Source organism: Sinohyriopsis cumingii, chromosome 13 (assembly GCF_028554795.1).
Source record: "Sinohyriopsis cumingii isolate HCF-2022 chromosome 13, ASM2855479v2, whole genome shotgun sequence".
NCBI lineage: Eukaryota > Metazoa > Mollusca > Bivalvia > Unionida > Unionidae > Sinohyriopsis > Sinohyriopsis cumingii.
The window spans coordinates 13090889-13105000 of record NC_142973.1 but is presented as its reverse complement, the minus strand read 5'-3'; the positions used below and the strand labels follow the sequence as shown (position 1 = coordinate 13105000).

At 38.0% G+C, this 14112-nt stretch overlaps 1 protein-coding gene across 4 annotated transcripts in view; it reads right to left on the bottom strand.

Moving 5' to 3' along the window:
• LOC149784952 (signal peptide, CUB and EGF-like domain-containing protein 1) overlaps nucleotides 1–14112 on the bottom strand; it is a 297834-nt gene that overhangs the window by 64745 nt on the left and 218977 nt on the right. For all 4 annotated transcript variants that reach the window (XM_089978604.1, XM_089978603.1, XM_089978606.1 and 1 more), the window contains one exon: nucleotides 8213–8335. In XM_089978604.1, the coding sequence (XP_089834730.1) occupies nucleotides 8213–8335 (123 nt within the window). The remainder of the gene's footprint in view (nucleotides 1–8212; nucleotides 8336–14112) is intronic.

Genomic DNA, 14112 nt, shown 5'->3' with positions numbered 1-14112 from the left:
ACTGGAGTATATATAGCTTATAGTTCGCATTCAAACTGAGTATATATAGCTTATTGATGCAATAATATCATTAGAATCGTTTGAATAACCATCATAGCTTAATATTTTAGGGAGCATGCACTATCTTTAAGTAAGCAAGGAACTAAAACTATGTCAAAACTCAAAACTTAATTTATTACAATTTGCTTCATAAGATTACAAGCTTGAAATTCTAGTCGTTAATCGGCTGTATTTTATTATATAGCTACACGGAATCCATGGTTGTTTTTTATTCTCCCAAAGACACAAAATGTATTAACGTGCAGCGCTTCATACTTGACAAATTTCTCCATAGACGATATATTTTCATTCGTATATTTTCGTCCTTTCTGGACAAAGAGTGAGATTGTGTTCAATGTTTTGTATTTTTATTTTTTCACACCAACTTCCATTATTTCTGCACCATTGCCGCTAAATAAGCGACTCTGCTATCTGGCGATTTACTATCCAATTTTGGATATTATCCCGACGCCAACCAACTCTGACGTCACGTTTGTATGTTAAGAACAACAAAACAGTTCCAAAACAGTTCCAAACACATGGGCCCTTTACTTTTTTAATTTTCATGAATTACTGAAATCAGTCTAACATATCTCTTGGAATTAAATTTAAAATTAGCACTATTCTTTTGAAAAAGGTGTTACTATATATTTTTGCATACAGTAAAATTGCCGATGCATATTGGAACATTTCCGTTGTAAAATCTTCATTTTCGGAGGTGCATAGTTTCGTACGTTGTAATGCTCTTCAATTTTGGAAGTAAGTAAATCTTGATTGTAGTTCGCAAATACCTTAACGATTTTCCACCTTTGAGACGGTTCAGTAAGTTGTATACGAGTTTCGTCATCAAGGGCCATGAGCCACTAATATCATTATTCATTTTTATTTTGTCCAACTAAGTCTTGCTCTATGTACAATATAATATAGTCCATACATTAATAGAGTGTTGCTTTTTCATACAAGAGTAAGATTCACTAAATGAATCAAGTGTTGTAAACCAAACTTTCTAGACTTTAAATAAAATATTACATGTATGCTGCCATTTTTAATTCTTTAAACCAGTCATTAACTGACTTCATCCGTAATAATTTTTAAATATTTCAGAAGTTCTTAAACTTAAAAGTCGCATAATGTCGGGCATACAGTTCGGGTAAAATGTTTAAATTTTTAATCTTATTTATTTTAATATTATTAATGTCAGATGATATTCTCTAAAACATATACGCTGCTGACCATTTGGTGTCAAAGTATGATGTGCTCTCTTTTTTATAGTTTTGTGGAACAGCCATGGAAAACACATAAGTGCAGGTGTTATGTATATTTGATTTAATTTATATTTGATTTAAATTATATGTTTGTTTGTTAGTTTTAAAAAATTTGTATTCCATTACATGCTATTGTAAAGTTGTCTAGAATAGAGTTCAGAGTTTATTATTTTATTTATTTTTATTTTTTCATTTTTTGGACGTAAGCAACTTTATAGAGACATTGTATCTAATGTTGATATAGTTCCTGACCTTGGTTCAGAACCAGTATAGGGTTTTTGTAAACAACTTTTAAAAAAATTCTTTCCCAGAGTAAAAATCATTGGTTTTTAGTCAAGGCCATACCGGAAGTACGTGATGTTAGGCATGTAAAAAGCTTATATCTTGTTCTAGAAACATGATAATGTGACCCTTATACGGGAATCTGTTTTGCGTCTTAAATTAGTGTATAAGTGTTTTCAAAAAAGAATTTGGGCATTTAGACTTTAAACCATTGACACTTAAAAGTGTTTTGTTGTGACCAGTATGAGGTTAACTTTTTAATTTGTCTTCAAATTATTTGGATTCCAAGAGATTATTTTTCCCTGGAAATACTTGTGCTCTAAACAAATTCAAAGACAGTTATAGAAATTTACACAGAATTCAAACACTGGAATATTATTTTCTGTGATTCAACAAAGAACTGTTGACACATCAGTACGACGCTGACCACATCATACGTCATCGCCTTCCATTTTGGATTTCATCGGGATTCGAATTCAGTTTCATTAGGACTTTTTATTACTAGGACTTCTATTTTTTAATTATTGGATTATTCTTGGATTATTTTTGGATTTGATTCGTAGAACCGCAATTTTTTTTCTCTCAATTTTACCTTGTTTTTCTAGGGAAATATATTATTTGTTAAATTTTGCACAGCTTATTGTCTTTACTCTTTTCTTGTTACTGTTTAAAAGAACCTAAACGTAACACAGGACAATATTTAACTTATTTTGTCACCAGAAGGTATATATGTAATGGGCAAATTTCTTTTCATGATTGTTGGACCCATGAAATCGCCTCACTTGAGGCATATGCTAATTATTACTAAACAAACGGAATCATTCCATCTTAACATGACAGAAATAACAAAAGACAACTCGTAAACAGGATACTCCTTGTTCCACCATTTTATCAACGGATGCCAGTCTGTCGTTGTTTATTTAACGCTCCAATGCTTATAAATCTTAATGTTTGCTTTGCGTGAACTATCATGTAATGTTGCTGTTGTTGTGGGTTAACGACATTTTTCAGCACATGATGGGCTATATATGACTGCCAATATCGCTGAGGAGGAAAAGAACCCGGGAAAATTTATGGCAGAACCACCGGTAGCTACTTGCAAGCTTTCTTACATATCTACATTGGCAGAGTCCGAGACTCGAACCCATGTGGACAGATGTGAGATGGCAGTGATCGGTAAAGGTGAGTGCTTTGGACCACTCGGACACCCGGTGACCCAAACCATCGTAATATCAACTAAGTTTGTTTAATCCCGGCAAGGCACTGAAAGACATCTAGTAGAAGAAAACCGGGAATTTTAGACCAACCTACTAATTTCCGTTCCCAGAACGGAAGAAAATTCCAGTTCATTATTGCCTTCTCTCACTGGAATCTTTTGCACACGTATGCATCTGTGATTGTAACCCACGGGTGATGCGCTAGCGCCCAGGATCCACGCGATGCACGTTTTCCCCAAGTACGATAGGCGTTTACGTAAGACATGTTCGTGTACAGCCTCATCATGATGTCTGCATATTAAGCTCAGGTTATCTGGATTGTAAGCTCACAGCCAGATCGATATACGCTGGTAACCGTTCATTCTATTTTACTGCCTGTAAATCAGTTACATGTTTTGGGTCTGTAAAGGCTCGTTTCCGTGTGTGCGTGGAGTCGTCTGCCGTTTCCCATCTCAACCAACACCTTCTTGAACTACGCCATGGTAACCACATTATCTCCGATTGATACCGAGTACAGCTTGTTAATGGTTCTGAGACCACTTTGAGCTACCGCAAGAATTTCCGAATAGACACGCATTCTGAAATGTGACCGTAATGAATTTATTTTACCAGGTTTCCTTGGTGATTTTCACATCGCACTTCTATTATTTTTGCCTTCGTAGCTTTTGAGGCTCCACTGTAGTTCTATTGATATTGTCATCGTGATGTATAACAACTTGACATGCTAGTCTTGATTGGCTGAAACACGTACACGCACTTCCAGTCAATTATCAACTGCCATGCAATCACAGAAACTATATCCCTTGATAATAGTTATGTCTTCAGCGATTGTACCTTCTAGGGGCTTTCCATCACGCTCATCTAAAACTGCATGGATTATGCCTTTGCTGAGTGTCTCGAACGGGCCTCGTTTCGGCTAAGAACCGTTACACGGTCAAGTGCGGTTTGGGTGATTATCAGTCGATGTCTTTCTTTTCCTGGTCGAGTAAATACTGGTTCGAAATGGGTTTGTCGGTGAATTTCACTCTATCGTTTAAGAGCAACCCCTGTGTGCTTTCACACTTGGCGGTGTAGTCTGCGACCAGGCGTTTTTTGCTAAAGCAATGATTCCACGCTGGCTTCGAGTTGGTACTGACACACAAGGGTGGTTCAAACAGTCGTTTTTATTTGGCCCATGGTAAGATTATATTTTAGTGTATAAAAAGATCTAGTAACGCCGTTCTCACTCACGTATATATCGACAAGAGGCACAAAAGCACCACCTATGTTGGCCTCCTCCTCTAACTTGATTCCATGGAGTTAATACTCGTGGTGGTGAAGGAACCACAGCGACCTTTACATCTACGTATTGTTTCGTGTCATCGTTGGCACCATCCGCGTACACTTTGATGAAGGCAAACGACACACTGGCTTTGATTCTCTTTTTCCCAGTGATTGCGGAAAGGTTGTTCGCGATTTCGCCTCGCGACTTGAAAACAACGCCATTCATGTCTACGATGGACGTTTGCAGTTTTCTGGTTCGCTCTTGAAAAATCTCGAGCTCGTTTGGGTTGACGCCAACAACAACCCAGTTGCTCAACTCGATCAAATCGACTTTGCTTGCAAACTTGGTCACATCCACATTAGCGCCATGCTTGTGTTTCAAGTGTAGCTTCTAAGTGACGATGCAAAATCAACAATTGCATGCGGAGCCCGTGGCCAAGTTTTGCTTCCCGCGAGCGGATTCAGTACATCAATTATTAAATGGCCACATATTGGACCGTCTGCTTGCGTTCTCAACGGCTGCGAGGAATATAGGATAGGTCATCATCGGGGCACGCATGGCATCATGCAAAGACAACACGCAGATTATTCACATCTCGACGTGGTGGTACAAGTCCGTACGAGTCCAAATATGAAAGATGTCGAGGCGGTACCACGCATGAGACACAATGAGTCTCAGGTTCTATTGTTGAAATTCATGTTAACAATGCTGGTTTCCCACGAGCAGGAGATCATTAACACAAGTTTATCCCACATGAAGACCTGGATAATCAAATAATTTTTCCTTTTTTATGCCTCCACGAGACGTTCCGTCTCCCACCACCTTTGTCAGAGTCATCCAGGATGCGGTTTCGACGGCCCCTAACGTAGCTGCGCTGTAATCGCCGCGAACAATGGAAATATTCTACCACTCCTTTGCATAACCTCCCACTTCGATAACTGTAATGTTACCGAGGTGTTCTTTTGTTAACAAGAAGCTCTTCAGAAGCCATCTTCGGAAGTATTTACATTATCGACGTCTTTATTGAGTTCCTGCATTAACGAGCGAAACTTCTATGATTTCGTCGGTGAGCAACCCCTGAAAATCGATGTGGTCTCATTGATGACGTCTATGACGATGTTACTGACGCTAACTGACCTACAAGCATATCCAAACGATCTGTAATTTTGTGGTCCTGTTGCTGATCTGCGGTGAAACAACCAACAATGAGCAAACATTGTGCCTTGCCTATTCCCTCACGATTACTTGCAAAGTGTGGTCAAACTATTTAGGTTTATAGTTTTCAACTTTATAATTATAATTCTTCTAGTGCTTGCCAGATGCCGCATTCTAATGAAACTTCTCTCCGAATACCCACATCGCCCAATTTGATATGATTCACTTCAAGACTCAATGTTTCATTCCTTTACAGAACATTTACAGCTTGAGGGGAAATCTTCTACAACTAATATGACATTCTTATCAATATCTCTGAGACCTGCCTCATAAAATATGCAGTGAGTTTGTCTTGATCTGGATGGTGTTTGTTCAAGAAGTGTAATTCTTTCTTGCATGTGCTCAATGATGCTTCTGGTTGCATCAAAGCCTTTTAGGAACGTCTCAAATGCCTCTGGCAGGCGGTCGATAGTCGCCGAAATTTCGATCGTGGGCTTGAACAAAGGCGCAAATGTTTGTTCAAATCCCGCCATGAGGACTTGCCGTTCGGTTTTGTCGTTATTAGAACTTGTTTGACACGCACGCGAGCATCTATGCAATCGTGGAAAAAAGTTCAAGTTCTTCGCGAGCAGCTTTGCGGCGTCGGTCACCAGCCTCTGTTATAACATCGCTGGCAAATTTTGTCATGTATATGTTTCTCGTGGTCGCTAAATTGCTTTACAAATTCGTGGTCAAACCCGCGTAATATTTGTATTGTCCATAACTCAAGTTGAGGAAACCAAAAGTGTCCTGGATGAACTCCGCGAACATATTCCGATATCCATCCCACTAAACGTCGGCGGCACACAAGGTCGAATTATTTGTTTGCGAGATCATGCGTGTCAACCCCACGAAATAGAATCATGTTACAATTATCCCGGACCAATTTGGCTACTTGTGCGTATAGCTGCATCACATTTATCACGTCTGAGTCATTGTGTCGGCCCCAGGAAAATAAAATATTATCGCGGTGTTCTGTTGCTGGTCAAACATCACATCGTCGTACACGATACGATTATTGCAGAGGTTTCAACAGTCGCGCAAAAGTGACGAATAGTGAACGACAAAGAGGTCCTCGACGACGCAGGTGCTGTTATGGAATCTATGAGCACGTCATACCACCGCTGATCATCTGTGCATAATGCATACACATACAACCGATATCTCGTTAACCACTGCATGATCAGAGTCATCAACTATTGGGCTTTCCCGGATCCGACCAGATCAATGCTTAGATTGCAAACCGAGTATGGAAACACAGAACCTGATTGGTCGGAAGCATGTTTGGGCGATCTAGTCTTTACCAGCGCAGAGAAATCAATAACTGAGGAAAAAATCGTTTCTATTTCGTGATGCCTTGTTAAATGTTAATTATTATCAAGCCTTCATATTGAGTGATGTCGCATAAAACACGTATAGCAGATTCAGCTAGGGTTCTGACGAGTATTACCAGAGCTGAAACTTGTTCTAGGTGTGGAGCAAAGAAGTTGTATTTTGTGAGAACAAAACTTGACGGTGATCTCGCTACCGGATTAAGAAACCTACCGGGATACCATGGAATAAATATTCTGGCGAAAACCATATCCCTGGATACAATTTTTGAGTCCTGAAACACGCTTGCGTAAACGACTGAATCCTAATAAAGGACCAAGACACAAATAAAAACAAGCAAACTGTGTCGATGATGCATGTCACCTACTTGATCTTAACAGACAAAATTGCACTTTGTAAACAAAGTCCACTCATTGAGCGTAAAGAACATTGATGTAATAAACACGAACGAAAAAACTGCCCACCTTTTATTACAGTCTCTGTGGTTATTGGAAAAGTGAAACAGTGGTTACAAATATCGAAAATCCGCAAAGTTACCTCGAATGTCGCCAGATCGTGGCTGACCAAACAATCGTTGTGGCAGATTTACTGAACCACGCTAAGGAAAATTTATAGTTGGTGGTTTTTTGATGTACGCCCATCGAAGCTCACCGGCTGACATATTGTTTCTCCCACATGATCAGGTATGTGGTAGCCGACTCAGTGTCTGTACACATACAAACACTAATCGTCGCTGATGTTGCCAGCAGATACAAAGAAGCCAAATCGTTCAAATAATATCTAAATGCAACATTAAAAGCATCTGAAGACTGACATCAACTCAAATATAAATGAAATAATAATCCGAAAGAGGAATGAATTCACTTACCCAGTTCTCTCATTATATACAAATGGTTTTCTCCTACTCAAAGGCGACATTTCGCAAATAGCTCACATCATAAAAGAACCCGCCTGACCGACTCATCCAATCGGAAATAACTAAAGTCTGCTAAAAACCTAACTGACCCCACCAATTAGAAAGTAAACAAAACAAGTCTTCACGTTAAATATATACGTTGAATTTAAGTTGTCAACACCTACTTATATATATATATATATATATATATATATATATATATATATATATATATATATATATATATATATATATATATATATAATCTACACCTATTTACACAAAAAACAGTTACTTGTAATTTTGTTTGTAAATGATCGCTACAATTTATGGCCATGAACAAATATAAATAGTCATGTTCCAAAAGATATGCAGAACATACACATAACACATGGGTTACAATCGCGGATGCACAAGTGTGCAAAAACTTCCCAGTGGGAAAAGGTTATGGGAAGCGGAATTGTTGAGCCAGTCTCAAACGCCCATTATTCTCTACTCAGCTGGTTTTTCTTAAGTCGTTTTGTTTAAAGCATCCAATTGTTATTATGTTTTCAATATAAATAAAATAAATGCGTAATGACGTCATAATATTTTTTTAAAATACCACGACCAACACGCTGCCCTGCTGTTAACTAGGCATGATCATCCCGTTTCTAGCAAGTCATCAAGTTGGCTAGTGTTCAAGAAGCACACGCATACACAGAATGAAGCAGATCATACGTACCTATGCAGTTATGTCTGTCAATAGTCAGCTCAAATCCCTCTTTACAGGAACAAATATAGCTCCCGTTGCTATTTTTACAGTCATGTACACAACCGCCATTATTGAATATACACTCATCATCATCTGGAAAAGAAACAATACTACCGTTTTGTACTCGATTATATGTCCCGTCCAACTGAAAACAACAAAGACCATGATCTGTCGCTACTTACTCAGCCGGCATTTCAGTGTCTTTGTTGTTTGTTCTGCATATTAGTCCCAGGAAACTGCACAGACCCAGATCTATCAGCGCATTAGAGTTGATCTGGCTGTGTGCAGTTTGCGGTAGAATCTAGAGCTAAAGGACACACGGTACTAATGATAAGGAAAACTGGGAACCAGCCTGGAAATGGGTGCACATAAACTAGAGTATATATGGGTTTGGCTGACCAGGATTGGTTAATAATGTTAAGTTATGTTTTAGGAAAAACAATCTTTTGAGAGCTTATTCTAGTTGTAAGTGAAAAAGATAGAGACATTGTTTTATTGATGGAATCTCAGTCCTTTAACAGTCATGAGTTTGGAACACTCAGTACTAAAATTAGCACCTGCCTCTTTGGTGCGGAACTGAAAGCGCATGTTTCAAACTCATGCAGGTCCAGAAAATGCTGCGGCTAATATCCTTTCCTCTACACAGAAGCTGACTTCCAGGTTTCATCTATACTGATAACTATAGGCGTGATAAGGAGCAGTAAAAATTATAAGTTACTGAATTTGTAATATCAAGGTGTTTGCATAGGTTTACTATGGGAACTGAGTGAGCACCATGAGTCCTAACACGAACACAATAATATTCGCTGATTGAATTCCAACCGTATATATTTCTTTCTGATACGAAGTTGACATCTGTATTACTGACTTTTTCGGGGGGAAAAGTAAAGTAAAGCGTCAGATTTCAAGGATATTGGTAATTCCGTATCTGCGCAATGAATTCAAGGCTTTAATGCAAGACTGGATGCGAACCTATATTGGGGGTAACTTTCTGAGGTAAGATGATTGGTGTGAGGGAGTGGTAACGGTTTGCTGACGTGATAATGACTAGTCCCCATAGAACGAATGTCCTACAACAGTTCACAATTTTTTCGGAGCCCTGGTTGATTGATACGTACAAGCTTTGTTCACTTGGACATAACCCCAATTCTATACCATGTTCACATTAACATAACCCTAATTCTATACCATGTTGGCATGAACATAACCCCTATTCTATACTATGTTCATATTAACATAACCCTAATTATATACCATGCTGGCATGGATATAACCCAATTCTCTACCATGTTGACATGGACATAACCCCTATCATATACTATGTTGACATGGACATGACTGCTATTCTATACCATGCTGACATGGACAAAACCCCTATTTTATACCATGTTGACCTGGACACAACCCAGTTCTATACCATGCTGACATGGACATAACCCCATTATTTACCAAGCAGACATGAATATGACCCCCTATTCTTTACCTTGTTGACACTGACATAATCCCTATTCTGTACCATGTTGGCACGTACATGACCCCTATTCTACACCATGGATATGACACCAATTCTATACCATGTTGACCTGGACATGACCCCAATTCTATACCACGTTGACATGGACATAACACTAATTCTACACCATGATGACATGGGCGTGACCCTTAGTCTATACCATGTTGTCATTGACATAACCCATATTCTATACCATGTTGACCCGGACATCAACTCCATTCTAAACCATGTTAACATGGACATGACCACAATTCTACACCATGTTGACATAAACACGACCCCTATTCTATGCCATGTTGACATGGACATAACTCCAATCCTATATCATGTTGACATAGACATAACCCTATTCCAAACCATCTTGCCTTGGACACAACCCCTGTTCTATACCATGTTGACTTGGACATAGCCCCAATTCTACACTATAGTGACATGGACATAACCCCAATTCTATACCATGCTGGCATGGACATAGCCCCAATTCTATACCATGTTGGCTTGGACATAACCCCAATTCTATACCATGTTGACATGGACATATCCCTTTTTTATACCATGTCGACATAGACATAACCCCAATTCTATACCATTTTGACTTGGACATAACCCAGTTATATACCATGTTGACATGGACATAACCCATTTCTATACAATGTTGACATGGACATGACCCCTATTCTATACCATGTTGACATTGACATATCCCCCTACTCTATACCATGAAGACATGAAAATGACACATATTCTATACAATACTGACATGAAAATAACCCTTATTCTATACCATGTTGTCACTGACATAACCCTATTCTATACCATGTTGATATAGACATAAACCCAATTCTGTACCATTTTGACCTTGACATAAACTAGTTCTATACCATGTTGACATGGACATAACCCCTATTCTATATTATGATGGCATGGACATGACACCTATTCTATACCACACTGACATAGACATAACCCCAATTCTATGCCATTTTGACTTGGACATAACTCAGTTCTATACCATGTTGACATGGACATAACCCAATTCTATACCATGTTGACATGGACATGACCCCTATTCTATACCACGTAAAAGTGGACATGACCACTATTCTATACCATGTTGACATGGACATAACCACAATTCCATACCATGTCGACCTGGACATTACCCCAGTTCCATATCACGTTGACCAGGACATGATCCTTTTTCTAAACCATGTTGACATGGACATAACCCATTCTATACCGTATTGATATGAACATGACCCCTATTCTATACCTTTTTGACCTTGACATAACCCCAATTCTATACCATGTTGACATGGATATGATCCCAATTGTATACCATGTTGACCTGGACACGACCCCAATTCTATACCATGTTGACATGGACCTAACCCTAATTCCATACCATGTTGACATGGATATAACCTCTCTTCTATAACCCTACTTCTATACCATGTTGACATGGACATAACACCTATTCTATAACCCCAATTCCATACCATATTGGCATGGACATAACCCCAATTATATAGCATGTTGACATGGACATAACCTGTATTCTATAACCACCATTTATATACCATGTTGTCTTGGAGATAACCTCATTCTATACCATGTTCACACGGACATAACCCCTATTATATAGCATGTTGACATCGACATAACCTGTATTCTATAACCACCAATTATATACCATGTTGTCTTGGAGATAACCTCATTCTATACCATGTTGACATGGACATAACCCCTATTATATAGCATGCTGGCATGGACATAACCCCCATTCTTTACCATGTTGACATGGATATGACCGCTATTCTATTACCATGTTAACATGGACATAACCCCTATTCTATACCATGTTGACATGGATATGACACCTATTCTATGCCATGTTGTCACAGACATAACCCGTATTGTATACCATTTTGACATGGACATGACCCCCATTCTATACCATGTTGGCATGGACATAACCCCTATTCTATACCATGTCGACATGGACATAACCCCAATTCTATACGATGTTGACATGGACATAACCCCAATTCTATACAATGCTCACCTGGACATAACCCCTATTATATACCATGCTGACATGGACATAACCCCTATTCTATACCATGTTGACATAAACATGAGCCCTATTCTATGCCATGTTGACCTGAATATGACCCCAGTTCTATACCATGTTGACATGGACATAACCCATATCCTATACCATATTGACATAGACATAACCCTATTCTGTACCATCTTGCCTTGGACATAATACCAATTCTATACCATGTTGGCATAGACATAACCCCAATTTTATACCATGTTGTCATGGGCATAACCCCATGTCTATACCATGTTGACATTGACATAACCACTAGTCTATACCATGTTGACATGGACATGACACTTATTCTCTACCATGTTGACATGGACATAACCCTTATTCTATACCATGATGACATGGACATAACCCCAATTCCATACCATGTTAAGATGGACATAACCCCTATTATATACGATGTTGACCTGGACATAACCCTTATTCTATACGATGTTGACATGGACATAACCCCAATTCTATGCGATGCTGACCTGGACATAACCCCTATTATATACCATGCTGACCTGGACATAACCCCTGTTCTATACCATGTTGACCTGGACATAACCCCAGTTCTATACGATGTTCTTCATCAGCTGGCTTTAATAGATGCTATCTTTTCAGGAGTATGATGAATAGAAATGGCAATGATGAATGCAACGTCGCTATTTATAATTATAACAGTATGATAACCATTCGAGTCTGCGTTTGAATTTCAGGTGATATAGTGAGTTTTAATTTGTTAGTTGGGAACTGATTAATTCAACTTTGCATAGTTTACATTTTACCTTGTTTGCCTTTGTTACGAATAGCTGCCAAACTCGTTTGGTAAACAAACGAATATTTGAATATCAATTTTCTATTTGAATATTCGAAAGAAAACAAAACCTATTCCAGTTTGAATGTTCGAAGAATGTTTGTTTCAGCTCTGGTTGAACTTATTAGCTAGAATTTAGCGCAGTTACGTCTGATAAAACACCTCAACATCTAGCAATAGAAAAAGTCATTAAGAACAGACGTTCAAAACGATATGTTCTGGTTGTGTATGTCTCAATTCAATTACCTTGTTACACACGGCTGATAACAAACAGTTTAGTCAGGTAACACTGTCGTGTGCCTTAAATAGCGGAATCGTAACATTTGAAGACATAATATTAAACATTCCAGATCATATAGGCTTTACAACATATTAGTTTGATTTCGAAACAAATGAGGACTTGGTTGATTTCGAAACAAACGGAAAGTTGGTTGATTTAGAAACAAACGGGGACTTGATTGATTTAGAAACAAACGGGGACTTGGTTTAGTAGCTTCAACTACTATATGGACAGAGCTACCACGTTGCGATTCTTAATTGAAAGTGCAAATGCCCGTCCTAATTTTCCCAGGACAGGCACTGTTTTTTCAGAAGCAATTTTTATATAAACGGGGACTACTTAATTACGTGGGGTTTTTTTTGGTATGCAGAGTAATAAGTAAATTTCCTCAACGAAATGGACTGTTTATTTATTTATTTTTTTTATAGAAATTGTTCTTTGAATATCAAAATTAGATTATTCAGATAGTTTTGCTGTACAATATACTGCACCTCTCTACACTCAAAGTTTAGTGAATTCGCAAAAAGAAAATTATTTATTAGTTAGAACTACAGTCATCGTTTATTGTTAATTATTCCAGAATATAATGGAACAGTACCTTTGTTTTTGTAATTTATAATGTATACAATGTTTAAGAATTAATGAGAAAGTATGCGTTTTCAATAATATTCGTTCAATACCAGGATAACATATAGATGGAAAAAATGCTCCTTAAATGTCTTAGATAATTTGGACTGCACATGTTGTAGCTGTATTGTGTTTGAATATTTGCACTCAAGATGCCTATGTTTTTTATGTTTAAAATACATTTATATTCTAATTTAAATATATGGACCATGCACACTGAAATAAAGAATTCCTGTCTTGAAGCATTCTACTGAACAACAATTTTATTAAAAAGCGTTATTGTTTTCTTCAGTCTGTATTTAATTGTCTGGGAGAAAGTTGCACATCATCGAGATTCGAGTAGTTGTACGACACCGTCAAAATGACTGACAGATGAAGCTAACACTTCGTAGACAAGTTGTAAGTGTTAACGGACTATAGAGCGAAGTTAATTAGCCTACAATTTACTATATGACATCATTAACTATTGGGTAAGTTGTTACTCTTATTTGGAACGTTATGTAATTTATTTCCACATATTCCACCAAACATA